At 43.5% G+C, this 24554-nt stretch overlaps 1 protein-coding gene across 11 annotated transcripts in view; it reads right to left on the bottom strand.

The window, feature by feature from the left end:
• The window catches only part of Ask1 (apoptotic signal-regulating kinase 1), a 113466-nt gene that overhangs the window by 39198 nt on the left and 49714 nt on the right, over positions 1 to 24554 (bottom strand). For 4 of the 11 annotated variants that reach the window (XM_070538579.1, XM_070538583.1, XM_070538585.1 and 1 more), the window contains 9 exons: positions 23797 to 23858; positions 23602 to 23667; positions 22648 to 22748; positions 19985 to 20053; positions 18111 to 18169; positions 15581 to 15653; positions 9261 to 9392; positions 3635 to 3715; positions 1036 to 1201 (listed from right to left, as the gene is read on the bottom strand). In XM_070538579.1, coding sequence (XP_070394680.1) covers positions 1036 to 1201; positions 3635 to 3715; positions 9261 to 9392; positions 15581 to 15653; positions 18111 to 18169; positions 19985 to 20053; positions 22648 to 22748; positions 23602 to 23667; positions 23797 to 23858 — 809 coding nt within the window. The remainder of the gene's footprint in view (positions 1 to 1035; positions 1202 to 3634; positions 3716 to 9260; positions 9393 to 15580; positions 15654 to 18110; positions 18170 to 19984; positions 20054 to 22647; positions 22749 to 23601; positions 23668 to 23796; positions 23859 to 24554) is intronic. The other 7 variants (XM_070538581.1, XM_070538580.1, XM_070538582.1 and 4 more) reach the window with 7 other exon arrangements.

The following is a 24554-nucleotide window of genomic DNA, read 5'->3' as shown; positions in this document are numbered from 1 at the left end:
CTGAATTAAAGCTCTCACCCATTGTTATTTGGTCATATTCCTTGCGAAGACCTTTCCTGACGGATGCACAAAAGTATTTAACAAGCCTAGCATATTCTGAATGCTGTTCTAATGAAGTTGTTCTCAGGAAAAAATGACACTGTTAAGAACACACTGGTACGAAATGCAGCTCTGATACGAAACTTATCTCTGTGAGGTTAAACTAAGCCCTCTGCTAGTGCCACTTGTGTCAACCTCATCATCCCTGTCATGTGCAAGTTCCTTGCTTTGTCTAACAGGTGACTACTAAGTTGTAGTCCTTACAATTGACTTTCTTACAATGCTAGCAGCTGTCATTGGTTCTTTCTGCTCTCAACACATCTGTACATACTCTAGGCCACACTACAAAAGTAGCCACGTTACATGACCTGCAATATTTCTTCAGGCTACAACATGGAGGCTCTCTTATATGTCCTTTCATCACTCATAGCAGTATATAGCACTAGCAGTAGTCCTAAGCTCTGGCACAAGCTTATTTCATCTAAAGTGATACTGTTATCACAGAAGAGGATTCTTTATTAGATGGTGTAAGCAGTGTGCTTGAAGTAAAAATAGTTCCAAAGTCAACCAGTGGGACACAAAAGCAGTTCATACTAAACAAAAAGCGTGCGCGCACCTTTTAAACAATGCAACAACACTAAAGTTAAATGAACAAAAAGTGTACACTAACTATATCACACACATTCATCGCTTGAAGCCTGTCTCTGTGAAAAAAAAGGAAGGAAAGATTATGAAAGCCTACTTCAGCAGGACCACAGTGTCAACAGCCGATGTTCCCTCACCTGGTTTCCAGCTGTGCATAAGGTAACACAGCAACAAGGTAACTTTAGTGACAAATCATAGGAAAGATGTATAAAAAGTTATTGCAAATGAAAAGTAGGGGAACAGCTATCTCTGTTAATGGTGGCAGAAAGGGGCCGCTCAGAAATGAATTTTTTTTAAACGCAGTTTACTTTAGTAGCACTGGTGGAAAGAGTGATGACGCAGCCCACAAACCGTGCTGCCGTCTTCCTCGAGCACGCGCAGAATGGTCTGCCGTCGCTGCGAGTCCTTTTTGAGGAGGTAGAAGCCGCCCGACTCCTGGTCCACGGACGAGCCGTCCACGGGCGGGCTCAGTAGGCCGGAGCTGCAGCGTCGCATGCCGCCCTCCGACGTTTCAGAGCTGCGCCCCAGCCAGCCAACATGGCTTTATCCACATTAGCTCAAGAATGCTCACATCCCCTTTCGAGACTCATTTTTCTCCAGAGAAAGCTTCAATTTTGTGCCCACGTTAGTCAAACAGAGGCAGAGGAAAGAGACAAGAGACTGGTCTCTGGCATCCAGGCTTTACTTTATCACTGGTTCTTTTGCAATGACGTCTCTTCCATTTTGAAGTACCCCTCTCCAGAGAATAACCTTTGGGGACATTTCACTTTGTGGAACTTGCAGCTACACTTTATAGTACTGCATGCTTTAAGTAATTTTCTTAACGATCTCGAGGAGCATCCGCTTACTGCAGCTTATAACGTGCTCTTAATCACTAGGTTTCATGATAGGTCAGATAAGATCAGGTCAACCACAAAGGACAGAGTGTGAGAGCCCTCCATTGCACATCAAAACAACGAGACCATACAGTACACATCTTACCGCAGTGAACATCTGAAATCTATGTGGATTTGTGCTGTAAAGCATGCAAGGAAGGGAGGTTGCCATCCTACCCAGTGGAACTAGTAGCTCACAATTATGCATACTATATGGGAGCAACACAATTGTGCCTTACAACTGCAATCAGTACTGGAATGCCATACTTCAGGTACACCTGTTCTCTTGATAGCGTGTCTGTTCCATCACTACTCTACAAGATTGAAGAGTGCAGTAATGAGATGGCATTAGTCAATATGCATACATTTCATCAATGTAGTTTTTGTGAAATAGAAGAATGGTACAGGCGATAGAATCAACACGGTGACTAATTGCGTTACTGCCCTCAAGCAAGCCGCATTGGCCTCTTATTACTTTCTGGCCATTTGTCGTTCCCATCTGTTGCATTGCAAAAGCATTTAGTGGTGATGTGAATCTTTAATTACTACACACTGCCTTGCCAAGAAGTGTCACACAACAGGGTTTTTATGTACATTTTGGTTTGAACATATCGACACCAGTTGTCAACAGCAGCGCTACAGTTTGCAGTCCCATTCCATACCCGCTGAATCAGCAATGCTAGCATGTTTTGCACCAGCTCATCATCACTAACATCAGCCTGGTTACGCCCACTGCAGGGCAAAGGCCTCTCCCATACTTCTCCCACAACCCGGTCATGTGCTAATTGTGGCCGTGTTGTCCCTGCAAACTTCTTAATCTCATCCACCCACCTAACTTTCTGCCGCCTCCTGCTACACTTCCCTTCTCTTGGAATCCAGTCCATAACCCTTAATGACCATCGGTTATGTTCCCTCCTCATTACATGCCCTGCCCACGCCCATCTTTTTTTCTTGATTTCAACTAAGATGTCATTAACTCGCGTTTGTTCCTTCACCCAATCTGCTCCCTTCTTATCCGCCTTAACATTACACCCATCATTTTTCTTTCCATAGCTCGTTGCATCGTACTCAATTTAGTAGAACCCTTTTTGTAAGCCTCCAGGTTTCTGCCCCGTAGGTGAGTACTGGTAAGACACAGCTGTCATACACTTTTCTCTTAAGCTCTTTAATTTCACATGCCCAGCCATTACAATAAGGAAGTCAAACAGCTAGCTAATTAAAACCTAGACCAATTTGCTCTGGCTCCGCACACTGTGCAGTTCCACCTGAGCAGTCGACTAATCTAAAGCAGAGAACCACTGTTAGCAACCCAAATGAACTACACTGTCCTACATTGACAAAGCACATGCCAAGCCCTATAAAGCAACCCGACAGATACCAAGCACTACGGACAAGCATAACATATGCTTGCAGGACATACAGTTGCGTCTTAAAAGTGAATAAAGCCCTTGACAGAATTTAACATTTAAGAGAAAAAGGCACTGCTGATTGCCACTGCAACAAGGCACAGCACTTCATGAGACAACACTTGGCCTCTGAAGCAGACAAGAAATGTTTTACGCATGGGGTCTCATACACTCACAGGCAAACAATTGTACACAGAGGTGACCACAGTCACACAATGTAAAGCTTTTAAGTGTACTACTGGACAAGTATGTGACATTGTATTTTGCTCATAGAAAAGTTCCTTGGCCTGCTTGATCAAAAAAGAAAAAAAAAGAAGGGCAGATCTGTCTTGAACTACATGAGTGCTAAACGACAACTGACTGACAGAACGTTGCCCAAGAGCACAGATAAAACCAACGCTAAAAGAATTTCTAATCCACCATCTTGGGCTGACTTACACATACCAATTTGGCCCATCAGTGTTCACTTAATACACGTAAAGCAATGCTAAGAACTGTTTTCAACTGCAAAGCAGCTTGGGTTAGCACCTGACCTTTCTTGACCAAACCTCAAAGGTCCTCCATCCTAATTACAGATAAAGCAGCAGCAGCACCAGCAACTCAATTGATGCTTGGATACTTTTGTCGCAAAGAAAGAACAAAAAATGTTTGCAAGAACTACTACGTTACCCAAAGGAAAATGTTGAGGGTGACCGTGGGATCGCGTCCGTCGGACTTGTGGCCGTTGCGGAGCTAAGAAGAAAGGATGTCCTAGATTCAGGAGGGGCAGAGGCCAGCATTTTTTTTTTTTTTTCGACCATGGAACATTAGAAAAAAAGTTCCAAGAAAGCAGAGAGAAACAAACAGGACATACAGGCACCGAAGGCACGGTGCGGTCAAGAGAAACGACAGAGGGAGGAAAAAAAGGAAAAGAAGAGGCAAGACAAACAAAGAAAAAAATGAAAAACGGCAATGTTAGGGGAATCCGCATGCAAAAAAACACCAGCCCCATGCCCACAAAGTACTGCCAAACCAGTTAGAGCTACCTAGAAGCCCACTACAGTGCACACTTTACTACGCAGAATCTACAGGGTGCAGCGGCCAATACTCAGCTACCGGCACAGAGAAAAACCTAGGCCAATAGTGATTTCAGACACTTTCTTTCTTTTCTGTCAAGCATAATGATGGAATGTTTAGGCTCTTCATGCATGTGCTACCAATGATGTGTCACTCTCACGTGGAGACATAGCTAGCAGCAAAATCTCATGAGTGTTTTGTTTAAAGAGCCCCTAAACCATCTCTAACATTTTGAATGCATTTTAAATTATTAAAAGAATACATAAAAGAATAATCTTCAATTCAAGAAAGGGGACAGCGCTCAACCACTGTTGAAGATTACGTAGGAAAGGAGTCTAGGTTAGGGGATTGTCGGATAAAGAGCATCTTCGTCTTGGTATTTGTTCTTCTGGCCTGTGTGAACCCTTGTAATTCTTGGTAGAAGCATGCTCAATTCAGTTGCTCTCGCATAGGCTAGTCAAACCCTCTTACACCACTCGAAACAGGTCATTTTGACTACCGTATGTAGTAATAGCTTCCTGTGTTTCAAGGTTATATTGTATTAGATTGGCTAAAGTTGTCCTGTCATCGCGTAGTAAGTGTGCGACATCAGATCTTCCTTGTGAGAAAGCTGCACTGCTCCAATAAGGTGTAAATCTGCTCTGCATGACTCCTGACAATGTATGCATTGGGTACAAGTGTCGACAGCCATTGCTTGTCATTCTTGATGCCACTGGTCGAGCATGTGTGCTATGTATGCAGCATTGGCCATGACTTTGTTTAATTAAGGAAACCTCTTTTGGGCAAGTAACAGTCTAACAGTCTGTTAGCTTTCATTTTGCTGCGAAGCTTTCACTTTGGGGCAAAAATAATGTATCAGTGCACTACAGGATGAGCCTTCAGCCCACATCTTTATGTAGAAATTTTTGTCAGCCAGCTTTGATGGTTAACTGGAGCGTAGCGTGGTGCACGTATAATCAAGCCCACATGCTTGTGTGGCGATCACATGTGGAACTGCATTTCCCATGTCCATGACAGCGTGACTCAGTGTCCATAGGATTACGACATTCGTTTTATTGTCTTGTACTTCAACTTTTTTTCTGGAGCCTTTGGCCACATCTCCAGCTGTTGGGGCCATTAGTTTGGCCTCCGCTTTGTAAGAGTCCATGAGGATCTGTTAGTTATTTGGTACCCTCTGCTCTGTAATGTCTCCCAGGCAAACAGGAATGGTGCCGACCACTTCCCACATGGCCAACATTTCTGCGGGCAATGTTGCACCCCCCAAAAATTGACAAGTACGACAGCCATTGCGTTGGGATGTAGACATGACATTGCAAGTAAACAGGCGCGCTGTGTACAGAACACTGCGACAATCATCTGTGGTGAACATGGCAGCGGTGTGTCCCCCTGGAAGGCCAAATTTAGGAAACAATCCCGTGCCCCTTTTCGGGCTTCCCCGTTCCCTTCTTCACACACTGTGATGTCAGCAGGGCACTGCGTGTGCTGTCACCAGGGTGAAAGTTGTCAGTTGGTCAATTGATGAAGGATTATAGCACCGACGTGACAAGAGCTGGCTGTATGTTCCAAGAAGTAAGAAGAGGCCATCCACTGTGCTGTATTGGTCTGTAAGTAAAGCTTTCCATTCAGTCTGCATTGTGTGGAGAGTGATTAGGGATGGACAATGAAGAATCCCTTTTTTTTTTCTGGTGTGTCAATGTGACCTGTAGCTTCTGCTGTACAGCACAGAGTTGGTGAAAAAATAAGAGGAGTAGAAGAGAGCACTTGTGGAAGAGTGTAGCAAAGGCTAACGAGAAGCTGGAGTGGCCACGTAGTTGCTCATTAAACTCCTGTAACTTGGCTATTACGATATCATTTTAAAAAATTCCTGCTATTAATTGTACATATTGGTACACAGCTGCAACTATGTAACTTTCAAGAAATTTTTGCAACTGTATGTAAATTGTAGATTGGTGTCCAGCTACCACTATGTAACTAATCTTTGAGCTCAGAGTGGGTTAGGGGCCCCTTAAATATGATACTGCACAAGTACGACTGTGATGCGACACATAAAACATTGTGGGTGATCCACTCACATAAGTCCACACAGCCATTTTCATAAACCAAATACTCGGCAAATAAGGGAGGCAGGTGTCCAAGGCCACACCAGTTAAACCAGTAGATTGTTCGTGCTCAAACCTTGCACATTAATATCTCACAGTTTACTCTGCTTAATACCATGTTTGGGCGCCACGCCTGCTTGTCGTTCAGAACGAATCAGAAGTATTCATTGTTTGTGGTGATGCCAGGTAAAGGAATATGAATTTATTCAACAGAGGAACAGTTGTGCGGACAGTCATGACGCACAGTGTGTCTCACTCCTACCAAAAGAGTCCACGCAATTCTTCCTTCCATACAGAAATAATTGCTTTTTGGCACCCCCACACATTGCCAGGGACAACTTGCAGTTGCGGTTCGTTCTTAATGAAACAGGTAAGTAGTGGGCCCAAGCATGTTACCTACGCATGAAATTTGAGTTGTACCAGAGCTAATAAAAGATCCCACCTACACAGTGGCACTGGTGCCAGTAATAAAGGACGAAAAGACTTACTAGTACTTCATGATCAGGGCCACAATATCCAGACAGACCACACACTCAAATGTTTGTTTGTTAAGGGGCATCCAAACACGCCTATTTCTCCCCCACACATTCTCGGACACTATCACGTGCAAAATGAAAGCCCATTCCTTGAACCATACATTCAATCAAATGTTGCTGTAGTCTGCTGTTGTCCAAAGGCAACACTACCCTGAATTTCTCGCATGACTTTATCCTCCGCACTGATTCGTCTCCGCCACGATTGTGCCAATCAAGTTCAACATACATTTAGAAATGACACTGTGGCAGACACTAACTTCCAATATCAAAGCTCTGACAAAAACTACATCTGCACGTGCTGAAGCGGGTGAAATTGGTCTATCGCAAAAGTCATATCTCGAAGCATGTAGGGAAAAAAATTATCATACATTAGCACAAGAACAAATGGTTTCATCTTGAACAGCTACCAAAACTACCAAGAAACAAAGTGCACATTTACCTTTCGAGAAGAGAACTTGATCCCTGTGCTTCGCTCAATGACCCCTTTGCAACTTCTATGCCCCAAGCTTCTTATTTACAGCTGATCAACACAACCAATGTAAACCCGGTGGCGGGTAATTTCAGATAGATCACAATGCCCTTTTTCAGCAGAAAATTTATCATAAACAAATTTATATTACAAAGTAAAAAGAAAACATATCTCTGCTATTGGTGTAAAAGGCACAGTTTAATAACAAGATTCTTGCATGTATTCCATAATGGCTACACCGCAATACAGCTGGGTTATTCATTGAAGCATACACAGTGTATTGTGGCAAAGGAGTAGTAAGTATAAACAATGGGTCATTATTTAGTATACTCTGGCGGTGCCTCCAAGACACCAAAGTGGCAACAGGGACACCGAAGCTGGAAGCCGTACTAGTTTGTGGGCTGGGGACTCTCTGAGGGCTCTGTGTGCATTGGGAGTGCATAAAATCAGCTGTCCACGATAGCTGCACATGGAGGCTGCTGTCCGCAACAGTAGATCTTGTACACTAACACTTCCCGGCATGCTCCAACCTCGGTGGCCCCAACCCACGAACTGCCCTGGTACCTGTTTTGACCCTCTTGGAGGTCCTGGGATACTGCGTCACTAACCAGTGAACTGTCCTGGTTCTTGTTTTCTCTGGTTCACTGCCCTGGTTCTCATTTTGATCCTCCCTACTGCCCCTTGGGTGTCCTGGAGATCCTCTGCCACCAACTTTATTGCTGTAATCTCATGTGCTTTTCTGAGGCCCCCATTTGCTTGCATTTTCATTTTCGCATGACAAATGATCCCACTTCAATACATCTGTGTATTGAAGTGAAGCTTGCTAACGCAGATCCACCATTAGAGAACACATACGAGACCCTTGCCATGCAACTGTCTCTGCACACAATCAGCTCTGCACACAACCAGCTCTAAACACGCAATAGTGTTGTGCCAGTAGCACACACCCCCTAGATGCTCCATGATCTAGCCTACTGCAGCTTTAAGTTCAATGACAGCTTTGTCAGCTTGCACAAGACGTCGACTTAAAACACTACGGTAACAACAAAAGCATGCACTTTGCTTCATCAAGCCCAACCTCACTCAAACACCCAGTTCAAAACATGATGCTGTTGCTGGCTTGGCAGAGTGAATATCCCTCTGTAGTAGGTTTCGATGGAGGAAGGAAAAGTGAAGTGGTATAATTGAAGGTGTGTTGTGAATGGTGTGGCAGATGTCATCCCACGTATAATTTTAGGCTTAAATACATGGGACAAATAACTCGCCACATAAGCTCAGTGGCTACGGCACTGCAGTGCTGAGCTTGAAATCAAGGGCTTAATCCTGGCCGCAATGCCCATGGTAGCCGCATTACGATGGGGATGAAATGCAAAAAAACACTTGTGTATTAAGATTTAGGGGCATGTTAAAGAACTCCAGGTGGTTAAAATTAATTCCCAGTCCCCCACTGCGGTGAGCCATTCGCTAAAGGAAAATATTATGTTAAGCTAGATTGAAAGATTAGGTTTTGGTATTAATGAATTTGTCATTCATAGCAAGAACAAAGCTTTTGTAAGCAACAAATTGACAAAAAGAAAAACTGGAGTGGCACCACCTGGTTTGGACTATGGTACCTTTCATGTGACGTCAACACTAGCTGATTCACAAAGAGCAACAGAGAGAGCGGTCACATGGTGATTACTACGTCAAAACGTCCATATTGAAGTGGGCGATTGAAATTGAAGAGCAGCAGCGGGACCTTCTGTTGTAATTTTCTAAGCAACAAAGTCATCGTTTGGCCCACAAGGAATCATGATAGACTTCTAGTCAAATAATCCATCAATCTAGCTTGCCTTAATATTTTTTTCTTTAGTGACTTAAGCTATTTGGTGTGGCATTATGAAGAGTGACGCAAGGGACTGCTCCCGAAAATTCTTTTTTTCCTTCCTCCATTCAGGTTCTCTTGGTGACTCAAAAGTGAGGAAGTGCCGACTCTGGAAAGCAGTGGCCACCAGTCCCCTCGAGCAACAACAAAGACGGCAGCAACAACAAAGCACCACCGCACCAGCCTAGCACAAACAGCCCCCGCTGTGCACACAACCATGCTCCCTGCCGACACCCCATCATGCACTGGACACAGCACACCGCCGCTTTACCTCTGGGACAGGTCAAATCGCTCGGGTCGGGGAATCCTTGGGAGCACCCGCTTTGCCTGGCCTAAGGTGGTCGGGCTAGCCTCGCAGGAGCTGTAGCCTTTGTCCGAGTTTAACTCGAGCAGTTCCTCATCTCTAAAAAGGCGGCAAGAGACGGAGGACCCCAGCCCAGCCCAGAGGCTTTTCTTGTTTGTTTGTTTGTTCACTGGTGCACTACTACTCAAACACTCTTTTATGTCTATGAACTTACTGCCTAATCAGCAACAGGATTTTCAAAGAAGGAGAGCGAAGCTACTAACTGACAAAATACATGGGCACTCTTCCCAAACAAATGTTGAGCTGCGCTGTTGACATATATAACTAAACTGCTCTTGCCAGTGAGTCAAGTGAGTTAAAGGCAAGTGCTGAAAAAGGCTTTCCAGAAGTGTCAAATAGGATTGCCTAGTATCATCTAGTATTACTTTTCTTTTTGACATATCAAGACTGAGGCTGTGTAAAATACTGAAGCCTCACCTTTCAAAATTCTGGGCCGTTGTGGACAGAAACACGGACTGGTCATTAAACCATAAATGCGACACAAAAGGGTAGCGTGAACAAACACTTGCACAAGTGCTACTTCTGAGACTAAAGTCGAGCTGCATTATAAACTTATGCAGTATGCATTCAAAAGGGAAATAGCAGCTTCTAGAGCTAGCCTCAGATGACTAAAAAGTGCAGCATTGCATTCACAAATTCAAGGGACACAAACATGAAATTCTAGACCAGCTCGCAATGACAGAGTATGTCCTTTAAATATTGCAACCAAATTTCTTTGGTGGGAGGAGGCAATTGCCAATAAAAATGAAAGCGAAACTTTTCTCATTAAATTTTGCATTATATTGTGGCAACAAAGGTGTTAACATAGTATCAGAGATTTCACAATATTTCTGTTTAATCAGGCTGCAGCTATGCAGAAATCTTCCAGAAAAATTGCAACATTGATTTTTGATCTACACTGACCGCAATACAGTCGAATCTCGTTAATTCGGACATGCTTAATTCGAACTTCCAGTTTATTCGAACTGATGCCGTGGTCCTATCAAAGTTATGTGTATTCTAATGGGCAAAAACGCCCAGGAATTCGAACGCGCTCCAACAATGTTTTCAGCAGCCCACCAAATCACGCGGCGGTGCCTCCAACCAGCATTGCTCTGACGACGCCATAAAAGAAAGGCTTAGGAGAAACCCCTCAATGCCACATGCAAAGAAAAAAAAAAATGTGGTGGAAATTTCACCCTCTCTCAAATGGCAAGGTTGCCTTTTCTGCGTCGCGCTGTAATGCCCCCGCCACACTAGCGACAAAATGCGCACCACGGGAGGGATCGGTCCTGGGCTAATTTTTTTGTGGCTTGCCGCGACTCAAGCAAGCCACGAGCAGAGGCAACCAATAAGTGGCCCCTACAGTGACGTACATGCAGGAAACTGGTTACCATGCAGACCTGCCCGACCGCTTTTTTCCCATTATCGTCTGCTCGCGTCAGCTCTTGCTCGTGCTTGTATTTGTTAGCTTGATTGGTCGCGTTTGCGCTTGTTTTTTACAATGACGCATCTAAACCGAGACGTCCCAATAGAAAGGTTGCTAGAGACAGTGCGCCATATCTGATGCTGTATGACATGACAGACCCTGAATACAAGAACGCAAAGGCGACATCCAGCACCTCATTCTATTTGTCTTTTGAATGCGGCAACGTTGCAACAGAAGGGAGCACACCAACACAATTATGATCAGCGGCAATGACATTGTCATCTTGATAAGACATGGCTCGCATTAAGAACGCAGGACAAAGAAAGGAAACACTGTGCCAATTTGTGAACAGACGAAAGAAAATATACGTGAGCACACAGAGGGAAGCAGCAGTGGAGGCCCAGTCCTGGCCTCGACAACTCCTCTGCTTCGGTGGCACAGGTAATTAGCGCCATCCAGCAAGCTGGCGGAAATGCAAATCCACTTCCCTCCCACCCTTCCTCGCAACTATGCTTCCCTCACCCTCCCTCTCAACTCTCTCGCAACTCCCTCATCTGCGACGGTCTCCACACACACATGCCTCTGTGATGGCCCAGTGCCTGCTTAGCCCACTCCTTGAAGTTTCGTTTTTTGCCGTTATCAAGAAGCAAGCATTGGCTGGTGTGGGCAGTTTCGTGGTCCTCGCTCGCTGTGTGCTTGCGCGCCACGACACTTCACGACTTGCACCGTTCGTGCATCGTACTATGGTGCAAGAATACTTCAAAAACAAGTCTTTCTTTTAATTCAAACAAATTTTCAGGCCCCTTCGAGTTCGAATTATTGAGATTCAACTGTAGTATAATTTTCCCTAACAAGGAAACAATTAAGAAGACCCCAATAAGTTGCTGTCAAGTTTCCTGTCATGGCAGAGCTGGTAGGAAAATTTAAAGGTGGCCACACAACCCCTATTTTGTCTTTGTGTCATTCATAACTTTAGCACTGCCAGTCCATAGTAGCACACACCTATTTGCTATTCTGGAAATGAAATCTATCAATCCAGGTTAACTTAATGTCCTTAGCATCTTCTCAGTGTTCTTTTAATTAAGCAAGTTGGCACCCTTTCACCTGAGCAGCATTTTGTGTTTAAGGCATATGGTTCCTAATTTAGAAGAAACACCTAAAATGTGCAGACATTGCCAGGCCGTATCAAGCTGTTGATGCAGCCAGATCTTAAAGCTAGAAAGTTTCGTGTGAGCTTGTGCAATTTAGGACCAGTTACTATTATTATCAGAACAACCTTTCTGTGTTGAACGTGCGCACCATTTTAATGGTCGGCCATATTAACAATACCTGTTATATCCTCAAACCTGCATTTACAAGCTATCCTACGGAAGTCAGCGCAGCACTAGTCTAAAGACCAGAGAGCTGCATTTGCCAATCCTCAACACAATTAAAGTGTGTTCCGATTAGGCTTAACATTAGTCGAAAGTTCCCATTACAGAATTTGACAGAAGTCTCATAAGGCCAACAGACAATGAGACCAAGGAAAGCATATATGGACTGAACTTCTTTAGCTTAGTTAATATATTCAGCAAGTAGTAAATGTAAGAGTATGGCATATTTATAAATGTCCGTATAATCTGAATGAGGGCAACATTAATTAATTTAATTAATTATGTTCTGGGGTTTTACGTGCCAAAACCACAATATGATTATGAGGCACACCATAATGGGCGACTCCGGATTAGTTTTTGCCACCTGGAGTTCTTTAAGGTAACCTAATCTAAATAAACGAGCATTTCTGTATTTCAACCCCATCAAAATGTGGCTGCCGTGGCCAGGATAGAGAGGTGAAAGTGAAAGAAGAAAAAACTTGCCACCAGAGGGAGCCAGAGGCAGCACAGGCTCCACATGACACATGCAACACTCTACTGATTTACGTAGCTGAGGCGGCAGTAATTGTAACTCCATTCACTTTCTTTGGAAATTATGCACTAATGAAATGTAAGGAAGTTAGGGCTAAAAATTTTTGTTTCTGCTTTCAACATTTCACGCGACGTCAGCATCACATAAGCTTGTGTGCTTAGTTAGGGGCCAGAACTATACTTGGCAATCAGACACATGGCGGAGTAAGGTTGTAGTCTTATTACCTCTAAGAGGTGCTCATACTTCCCTGTTAATGTTGTTTGTCCATGACCGTACAAGTATGTGTGAGCTAGCCTTGAAACTATTGGCCAGTGTTGCTCACAGCAATGTGTAACCTCCGTTAAAACTACATGAGACCGAATGCGCCATGAGACCGTGAGAATGAGAATGCGCCATGAGACTACATGAGACCGAATGCGCTACGGGTTTGGCTCCTACTAGAACCAAGTTATTCCCTATTTACAGTTTCATTTCTGATCACTGAGAATCTGAGAATAAATGCAAGATTAGCTTGCCCTGCAATTGCTAGGCAGTTCAAGCATACAAAAGTTGATTTTCCCAACGCTTCCCTAGGTACCAGTGTCTGTTGGCTTTATATGGCAGTTACCAGACTAAATATACTGAATTCTTCAACTTTGACACGATTACAGTGGAACCGTGCTAGTACTTAGCTGCCTAGTGACAAGGCCAACCAATGCCCATGTACTAATTCTCTAAGAATACCCACGTATGCTCCAAAATATGTTTGCACTGTTTGGGGCTTATCTTGTCCCAAAACAATATTGTCATCCATTTTGTGTGCCTCTCCTTTCATTATTGCTGCACACCCAACGCAGTAGAACCTCGTTCATACGTATTGGAAAAAAAATGCACGAAAAAAACATACTAACTGTGAAAACATATGACCCAAAGTTACTGAATATGTGACACACTGGGCTGTCGTTGACATCTAGACAGTGCGAAGCATTATGCAAATCGCTGCAGCACAAGACACTGACGTGTGTCAAGCTGATGGGGCGGGGCCCCCGTGGCTTGAGTTGCTTGCTGTCGGTTTTGCGGTTTTGGCAAGCATACATTTGCGCTCCTCGAATTCTGGAATTCTGCCTGAGTCAGCAGCTTCTTCGAGTGGGGAATTTAGGCGGGAAGTTTTGATGTACCCACATGGCGAGAATTGTAGCAGTACGAGATGCCTACGCGCGTCCAGCTGGTGAAGCCCATGCGATCCAAGACAACGTGCGATCCGAGATACACGTTGTCGCAAACACGGCTTTTAGCATTTGTTTCTATTTAAACTAAGAATATTGGGGCGATCTTGTGCTGAATTTTGTGATGATTTCGTGTGGCTAGGAAAATTTCACCTGTAAGGCACACTTAGCCACTAAACGTCTACACTTTGCAGGAAAGCGAGCTTCTCAATAGCAAGGGGCACGGGTTTGCAAACAGCGTCGGTGCACTTCTTTTCTTTTTCTTGTTTTTTTTTAAGCAGTGCCATTACCAATTCTGAGTTTGTTGCTTGACAGCAAGTGCGATGAGTGACGACTGGCACAGGGTAAAATGCCTCAGAGTTTACGGGCACTTGATGCGATATAATAAGGCACAGGCTGGTGAGGACAGCTAAAGGGAATTACTAAATTTTCGAAGTTAACATGAGTCAAATACACAATGCTTTAGTGTAACAACTTACTAGCCTAGTTTTTTTACATTGACAATACAATTGCAACACTCCAACCTAACAACTTAACCCAACTTGCTAATAAATGCATGTGAATATCAATATTTGAAGCTAAGTACTCACATTTGATTCGTATTAGAAAATTTTGATATTCGCACACCCCTAGTTATTGCTTATGAAAACTGTGCAGTAGGCTTCCAAAGGCACTACGTCATATGTTCTGTGAAACAGACAGTTGAAGATGATTATCACAAATAGGTTGAACAGCGATAGCTGTCAATGTGATGTGCAACGACCCGTGAGATTTGCTGGCACCAGAAGAGGAAACTGAGTGCACACCGGCATTTCCACGCGAGAGAGGCGTGCAAGTATTGCGGGGAAGCTGATGCGGCAGGCAGCTATTGTTTTGCAATCAGGCGTGCCTTATGCCTTTTCTTGTTTGCACGGGACCTAGCGGCCAGAAAACGTATCATATGATCCCAGTTTGGTGGTGTATTGAAAATAGGTGCCGAAAAATCACGTATTCTGGGAATGCATGAATTGCCACAGAAGAAGTGTAGCTGTATTGAGTTATATTTTGTGTTCTCGATTGCAAATGTTGCCACCAGGAAATCGTACGTAATGCGATCGTATCAACGAGGTTCTAGTGCACAATGCAGGTCACAAATGGTATGCGCATCATCAACATGACACGGCATTCTTGACAAAGATGTAGTGAGCGCAAAGTTTTCAAGAAAGGAAGCTCTAGACATATAGCAAACATTGTCTGGGAACAAGACATTTCTCAAAGGGTGCAAACATTTTTTCAAGGGTAGCAAAATTATCTGTAATTCTCAACACAAAGCTCTATGATGCCACACGCTATACCGAAAAACACCAAGAACTACAGAAGACACCCACACTGCATGAACAATACCTACAGCTTTGCTTTTACAACAACCATGCTACTGGCTCTATATACTTACTTCTCTTCCTGGCAAATGAATCAGAACTCTAAAACAAGCCAGCACAGCACGAGACTCATTCCACAGCACTTTTTGCCCAACAGCAACCGCAGCAAAGAGAAAAATAAGAAAGCCACAAGCAAATGCACAAGCCAGCATAAAAAGCACTTAGCCCAAATCATAAGCACCACGTGGAAACAAGGTGCTGTTGCAAACCTAGGTTTAACTAAAAACAAAGGCAATGCGAATACATGTGCAGTAACGGAAATGTTTCAAGCACAAGCAAAGAGACACTGACCCATCCTCCCCAGTGCTGGCAAACCGAGACATCCGTTCTGGCTTGTCCATCTTGTGCACTCGATCGGCCGGAACTGCAGTACAATACACAGATCATGCATCTACCATTTTGGACGATACGTAACAGTTCACAAAAGATGACGCAAGGCCAACTGCAACTAAATCTTAACTTGTCGAAAATTCATTACACAGTCGCATCTCATTATAACAAAGTCTACGAAAATACCTGTGTTAGATCCGATATTCGCTGCATCGCTGCTTTGCATTAAGGTGCGACTTCACCTCAGCGCCATGAATGCTGCAGTGAAGCCACGCTTCCCAAGGCGAAATTTACCATATAATCTGCACCCTGACTTTACAAAACATTTTATATTTTTTGGTGCGAGTTTTATGTACAAAAATACGGTACACACAAATGCTCCGCTAAATACATACATAACAACATACATACAAAAGCTGGACTTCTTACACAGCCTGAAATTTTATTTTAATTGACCTTTAGCGGTACTAGTGTCATGCAGGCACTTATTTATGGCTATCGAGTTGGACTGACCAGATCGTCTTAAATTCCGCATTAAAAATAATTAGCGACTGGTGTAATAAGTGGAAAATGAAAATAAACTACAGCAAGACTAAGTATATAAGGGTAACCAAGAAGACAAAAAATATACACTCCTTCGATTATGAGATAGATGGTAACGTCGTAAGCCGCGAAAATCACATTAAGTACCTCGGAATTACCATATTTAGTGACCTCAACTGGAAAGCACACATAACGAACATATGCTCATCAGCAGAAAAAAAGCTCTGGTACTTGAGGCGAAAGTTAAAGCTTGCTCCTCAGCAAACTAAATTAGCTGCATATTTAACGCTTGTTCGTCCTACATTAGAGTACGCAAGCGTCGTGTGGGATCCGTTTAAAAAAAACCTGGTAGATAGAATTGAAAAACTTCAAAGAAGAGCGGCAAGATTCATCTTGTCAAAATATCGTTCAACGGACTCCGCAACTGAAATGCTTAGGAAGCTCAACCTACCGCCCCTTTTCGAACGCAGAAGGATAGCTAGACTGAAATTTCTTTACCTGATTCGCCATAACTGGTTTAACCTTAATACACAGCAGTACAAAAAACAGCGTCTGTCTCGAACAGTACGAAGCAGCAACCTAGAGCAAATTCAACCCATTCCAGCACGAATAGATACACACAAGTACTCGTTTTTCCCCAGAACAATAGAGGAATGGAACGCGCTAACACCTGAATTACTAACAGTAGACAACGTAAATAAATTTGAAACCACACTAACAAAATTCTTTACTTCGGCTAGAAGTACATAAATTCTGCTTTAATAATGGTACTTGTCTTACTTATGTTCCTGGTTCTAACACACACGATAATTCCAGCGGCAGTGGTACAATTAATACCACCCTACTGTAATTTGTTTTTGCTGCTTCTTGATTTGCATTGTGCATTTGCCTGTGTGTATGCCTTATTTTGTCTATTTTGTCTGTTCTACACAGCGGCAGTGCTGCTATCTTGTATTGTTTGTCTTGAAACCACCCTGTAACGGCGTTTGGCCAACAGTATTGTTAAATAAATAAAAATAAAATAAATAAAACTTCAAGATCAAGGCCACTGCTAGATGGAAAACCTGATGGCTATTGATATGTTTTAATAACTTTACATTGTTGCGAGTGACACTTAAGCACTCTTGAAAGTGACCAAACCTGAAATTATCCAAAGTACCTAAAAAGTGCATTTTTACTACTGCATACATAGTGTCCTTATTGTCACTAAAACAGTCTAAAATTTTCAATCAAGTCATTGCATTTGCTTGACAGCCCCATCAACATCGAGGCTGATGGCTGCCACATTTTTGTCATGGCAGAGAACCCTCACTTGTTGACACTAAGGTTATCAAACTTCGAAAGTAGTTTCTTGCTACGGTTGATTATCAAAAGCATAATTTTTTTTTCAATGCATGCTGTGAGAAAAACGAGCTTATGTTCAGTCTGGAATCAGTTTCAAAACGTACAAGTTTTATGCGTGTAAGTGCAAAAGTAACAGTAAAGCACCTTGTAAATGATGAAACTGTCAAATTATGTTATTTCAACGCTGACTGGGCTTTCTTGTATTTAGTTTAACTCATACATGAATTGAATAAAAAGAAAGGGCCAGACTTCATTCAAATATTTCATCATTATTATTTCTTGAAATAGCACCCAACAGGCTGCTGCAATTCTTGCTGAAATGAAATGCTTGCAATGGAATCAAATAAGGTGCATATATACAAAGTTAAATGCCATTTTAGCATTCATAAATTTCAAGAACAACTAATCTGCAGCAGAGAGTGCAGATTATGCTGCACTCGAATACATCCATCATGACTGTATCCTAAAGAGTATCCAGCGCAATGTCACAAGTGTGTGATTAGCCGGGAGTGAAGGCTTTCGGTACATCAGGAACAGTCTATGTTATGTCAGTAGTCTGTGGCATGTTGCTAGTCCAACGCAGAGCCAGATAACAGGACATCACCTGATATGCTTCGGCTGAAGTCAGGTGCGGCAGGCCGTGCTTTCTTTTTCCTCCCACCGCTGAAAAACAAAAAAAAACAAAAAAAACATTAAGTGTGTAGCAGGGGACAGAGCAGTACACATCCCTTTTCTAGCTTTACTAGAAAAGAAAGCTCCATCAACTATGTTAATGGTACGGAGGCTAGTTGGTATGGATGCATTGATGCAAATTGCATGACAAGACAGGACACAAGAGGAAAGAAGGCGACAGACAAGCGCTGTTTCACTTACAACTGAGTTTATTGAAACTGCACTCTTCTCTCAACTACCTCCCCTGTACCCGCCATGTTGCTCAGAGGATATGGTGTTGGGCTGCCGAGCATGAAGTCGCGGGATCAAATCCCGGCCACAGCGGACGCATTTCAATGGGGGCGAAATGCAAAAACACCAGTGTACTTAGATTTAGGTGCACGTTAAAGAACCCCAGGTGGTAGAAATTTCCCGAGTCCTCCACTACAGCCTGCCTCATAATCAGAAAGTGGTTTTGGTACGTAAAACTCCATAATTTAATTTACTACCCTTGTGTCCAGTCTTGTTGCGCAGTTTATATAGAAGAAAAGCTCCATGCAGTCGCCGCTACTCCTTTCTACCACAACTACCATACCTGCCAGTCTATTTATTTATTTACTCTCAAGGCTTACAAGTATTACAAAGAGGAGCAGGGGAAAAAAAAAAGAAGTGTAAGGAAGAAAATAGACAGTTTTAGTTTAGCGTACGTAACTATAGCGTACGCTAAGCAGCGCACATTTTCTACAATTTTAGTTGGCCGGCGATATATTCGGATCTCAGAGGCCATATGCCGTCGTTGCGGCTATTTCGCACCTGTAGCAATAGGTGGCGCTGACATCTTGAACGTTTCTTTCGTTAGGCTTCGACTCGTTCGAAACAAGAAGCGATCTCGAAAACACCACGAGATTATCCATAATACTGTGTCGTCGAAGCGGCCTGAGACTAAGCGAAAGCCGTTTACACAGTCATTTGCTATGAACGAAGAGCATTTTACAAAAGCAACGTCAAATTCAATTCGAAGCGGGCAGCCAGGACCGCCGCCATGTTTCCCGCAAACTCCGCAAACCCTGCAAAAACGCCTGCGCTAACTCATTTGCGTTGCGTACGCCCGCTATACCCGCTATTTCATTTAGCATTCAGCGCATGCGCAGTGACGATCCGCTATTTTTTAGCGTACGCAATGGTATAGCGTACGCTATACTAAAGCTGTCTAATGGCATGGAAAGTCCCGTCGCCATCGCGCGTCTTGGAGCCTGACGAAGACTGGCACACTAGAAAGTGTTGTTGCCATCGCACGTTGTGCTCAGCTAGATCACTGATCTAGCTGAGCAATCGTTGCTGCCGCTGTGTTTCTGGTTGACGCTTGACGAGTCCAGCCGCAGCTGCTGTATTTTGATGGGGGCAAAATGCAAATACGCCTGTGTTCTTAGCTTTATGTGCACATTAAAGAAACCCCGGTTCAACTTCAACATCTTTTTTTTTTTGTAAACACTAGAAATGGCTATAACGATCATTCCTGAGCCCTCCACTACAGTGTCCCTCACAACCCACTGTTCACTTTCAGCTAATTGGTTTAAATTTTTTCCCTCTCAATACTACAAATATAGTTTCATCTTTTAGTACTGGTATGGGTATTACACAAGTCTAAAGAGTAATCTGGACCTAGTATGTTTTACGCAAAGCTTTGTGAGAGCTCACTTCATAAAAAGAAATCACGTTGAAACTTCAAAAAAAAAAATTTAGCAACCAAGCATGAATTCATGATGACAAGTCCAACTAATCCAGACAAGACAAGAATGGCAATAAGAGACACCAGGATAGACTCACTCGGTTATGAAAGGGTCTTCCAAAAGTTCAGCAGCAGTGGCTCGCTTGGCAGGGTCAGGTTCAAAGCACCTATGCAGCAGAGATGTACAAGTCATTCAAGGGTAACACCCTCTGTCATTTAAGGTTAGTTTTAACGTTTGTGCTTTCTACATTCTGCTGCTCCATAAGCCATCAAGAATCTTAAAGATTGTGTCGATTAAAGAAATGTTGACTTTAAGAGCAGCTGAAGATGTCAGCCTGGTTGGAGGCCTGACATGTCGTGCAGTTGCTGATCAAGAAATTATATGATACGAACCACTACCATACAAGGTACATGTACATCTTGTATCAAGAAACGATATTACAAATGATATGTGATCATAAATACAAACAAATTGCACTTACATGCACACCCACCTACATACTCAACCTCAGAAAAACTAAGTTTCGTAGATGTGTGCAGGGTGCAGATGGCACATGTTGATGGGCCTAGGATGTCCTGTAGCTCTAGGCTGCCTGTCTGTGTGACAGCGACAGCTGCAGGCATGCTGAACATACTGCAAGCCCCCAGGAACATTGCACACAGGACACATGCGTGAATCTCTCCACTGAAGTTTGCGCTTAGTGTAGCTTGCGCAGGTTGCATTGCGCTTGATGTGGTTAATGTTTGATGAGTCTTGCGTATCAAGGCGCTGTGGCACGTGAAAGTCTAAAGACTGGTCAGTTTTATAAAGGGGTTTCTAGTGAAGGCTCATATCGTACCAGAGGAACTAGTGCAAAATGCCAGATGACAGACACCAGATTTGCGACATATTTTCTAAGTGAGAACTTTCTCTCTCTCTCTCGTTTTTTTTCATTCTTGTGTGTAGTTGTGTGACGTGCAAGCATTTAATGGAGACACAGAAACAAGAAGAAACAAGGACGAGCATTGTATGTTGCCACTGAGAGGGACACTATTGATGGGGACTTTCGAGTAGCATTCATACCATCGCTGTTGATAAAATTAGGCGGCTGTCATAGGCCAACGCTGCCGTAGCTTCTTAACAGTCATCATCATGTCTTGCCAACAATAAAGTAAAACATGTACACAACCTAAAGAAAAAGAGAAGGCGCCTCATTTGATACTGAACCTAAAATCTGTGAAAACCTTTTCTCCAACCAAATGCACTACAAACATAGTGAGGGTGCTAAGGAGAGCAGCACATTAAGGGGAGATGTTTTTATGAGCACTACGGTGCACCATGAAAAAGCAAACCAGCACTTAGGTGAATTAGGCTAATCTGGTGAAAGACAAACTTGAAACACAAGATAGAAAAGAAGAGGAAGCCAACTCAAGCTGCCGCTCCCCAAGGCAGATTGTTCGGTGCCACTGCGAGTGCTTTCTGCACCCAATACTGCGTCAAAAAGCCTGAATCTTCTTCTATGCAATAACATGCTAGCTACAGCTGTCACTGCTTCAAATTTTCAGCCGAAATTCAACATTTTGACAGTTACTGCAATGAATGTCCGCCAACAGCTGCACTACAAAGTATTAAACTCCCATCTAGGGCTGAAGCATACGTGGCGTGTCCAGTCACAGTACGAGCACCCAGACGCCTAATAAGTTTACTGGCAGGCCTTCAGAGTTTTAGAAAGACCCCCGCTCTTGTCTTGCCTTTAAACATCCCCTCGACATTCTGAGTTTTTTCATTTTACCGCCTTCCTAGCCTTCTCAAAACAAAATAAAAAAAGTGGTCTTTCTTCACTTCTTGGTGCAGGGCGTGGGTGTGTGCATATAGTTAAAGAAACATTAAAGCGAAACAATAAATCAGTTTAGACTAATTAAGCATTGTTTGAGAGCCCTGCAGGCAGTCATTTAAAAAAATAGTTTGATTATTAGATGAGAAAATGAAGGTACAAGTATCAGTATTTGAATTTCACACCGAAACCCCAGCGCCGATACGTCAGCGTGACGTTAGGGATTCCAAAGTATGTTTTCGCATTTGGGCTGCGTAGGCTGAATAAAGGTGCCCAAAACTTGCCATGTTTAATATTTGGTTCCTTTAGAACACAATGTAGTCAATCTGTACTGCTATACATAATTAGTAGGCCCTAGAAGATGCCATCAAAATCGAAGACGTCACAGCTCCCAGGTGTGGGAACTTAAGTAGGCGTCGCCACCCGTATTTCGTTCTTACACTTTTTCTGGCTTACCAAACGTCTTATTGTTGTAAGAGTGGTGTTTTTGGTATTGTAGAAAGGTAATTTACTGATGCAGAAGAAATCATTTTTCACTTTAGTGTCCCTTTAAGGAATGCGTACTAGGCCTCATTAACGGTCTCCTATACGATACACACATGGCGGCCGAAACGAGGGCTGAAATCCCCACAGTAATGCCAGAAAGAGCTCTGAATGGCTACCACTATGCTTGTTAGTGGTCTAGGTGCCCGTAGTGTTGCTGAAGATCACATGTGCGCACCTGTATAATTAATATGTCCCATGACAGTGGCCCCTTTCCATTCTTGATATGCCTCACCACAATAAATTAGGTGTGCTTCACATCATTACACAGCTGTACTGCGGCAAAGCTGACAAGTCAAGTTCGAATTATCCGGTGAAGGACAATTTTGTTTGCTCTTAACCTAAGGCACTGTGTAAATGTGGGCACGAATGTCTCTCACATCACTGCTCTTTCACAGTCTTACCTCTTTATGAACTTCTGGGCTTTCTCTGACAAGGATGCTGGGATTTCGGGGTGAATCTTGAAACAGCCCACTTTAAACATGGCTGCCTGTGGTGTGCCAAGCTGAAACAAGAACAAGGGGGTCTTCAAAATTGCATTTTTTGCAGCATGGTATGAGCTTAAACTCTGACCTTCCTCAAGGAGCTTGCCCCTAGCAAGCTAACTACATGAAACAGGATTTTGAGGCACTGTCCGTGTCCAAGAAATGAATTGGCAACTGTAGTTTTCATGCGGCAGTCTTTGATGCCCGATAGATTTGCTAGGCTTACAAGTCCAGGTAGCTTGGGTACAGAGTACCTTATGTTGTTCAAAAGGCTTACATGTGCACAAGACAAATGGGACTAACAGAGTTCTGGTATCTTCAGCCAGTCACTTTTGGATATACAATCGCTTAAGCAGGGTTTCTTACGACTGGCATTGGAAGCATTGCCGTCTACAGGCAACAATGTCCCTCGTACTGGGCGAAGACAGCGTGCTCGGCACTGTACCAGGAATGCTGTTGACTGCAGGACCCGATGCGTAATGTGCTAGTCATGCAAAATCTCATCAACGTTATTGTATATTTAATACCTTGCTGGTGCTCAAGGTTACCATCACAGAAAAAACTTTTGTGCTCTACCTCCCATCAGAGAAACTTTTCTCGCGGCTCATTACTATCAGAACGCAGCGACTATTGCCAGTAATATAAGCTCGCACCTAATGAAGCTAAGAAAAATAACACCAAAGTTGTTCAGCAACTACAACACATCACAGTTTTGCTGTTCGTACCACTCTGACATCTGACAAATCGGCAAACTTGAAACTTGAGCACCCAAAGAAAGGCTCAAATCAAAGGAGCCTTCAGCAAAGGCCTGGAATACTGGTGCTCACTAATAGGTCCACTAGGTTCCCCATTCCCATTCAAGCAGCAACAGACCTCAATGAAGGGCGTCTTGCCAGTGGCCATCTCCACGACCGTGCAGCCCAGAGACCAGATGTCAGCCTGCACAGAGTAGGGACAGCCAGAACATCAGCAAAACGATGTGTGGTCACAAAGAGAGACGGAAACTTTCGCGTTTCATTAAGAAGTGCTAAGTGCAGCTGCAACTTCTGTACGTAACAGCACACTCACCGGTGCCCCGTAACCCCGCTGGCCATTGTCGATCACTTCAGGTGCCATGTACTGGAAGGTCCCTGGGCAAGAGTGCATGACATGAATGGCTATAAGAAATGACTGAATTCATATGCATCATCCCTGCTACACTACCGTGAAACCAACACTTTTACAGCGTGCAGATCTACTGTTCGTTTCACTTTTTCATTACAAAGTCCCCAAGCTGGAGATGGGCTCTGAAGAATGCCACCGCAAAAGGCTCCAGAAAAATGTGGCAACTTGTAATGAATAAACACACACCAACATCTTGGCAGAGAGGATTTTCTAGCATTCCATTCCGCCCGAATGCCATCATAACTGGAAATTCTGCTGAGACTGCACTCATCAGGAGCAGAATGCAACAGGTACTGCCCTACCATGAAGGGCACGTGACACCGGAAGACTTGGTTTCAACGATCAGCTACACAGAAACCAACTAGAAGCACATTAATTTTGATGTATTAAAAGATGATACAGTGGTAGAAGTAGCACGTGCCAATCACCCCCACTACAATCACTCCCTGTTGATCTCCTTTGCATATCGGCCACAAAAAGGCTTGTGTGATACCAAAACAATACACCACACTTCGCACCCAAAAGAAACATCCAGCTTCCGATCACTATTAAACAATGTCTGAGCTGCTAAAAGGTCACGTGACCAAGAGGCCAAGTCGACAGCCTGAGCAACAAACTTGTTGCAAATCCTGGCATTACAACAAAACCACGATACAGGCATT

This window comes from Dermacentor albipictus, chromosome 5, assembly GCF_038994185.2.
Source record: "Dermacentor albipictus isolate Rhodes 1998 colony chromosome 5, USDA_Dalb.pri_finalv2, whole genome shotgun sequence".
NCBI classification, from domain to species: domain Eukaryota; kingdom Metazoa; phylum Arthropoda; class Arachnida; order Ixodida; family Ixodidae; genus Dermacentor; species Dermacentor albipictus.
Note: the sequence above shows the minus strand (reverse complement) of the source record. Positions and strands in the feature narration are given on the sequence as shown.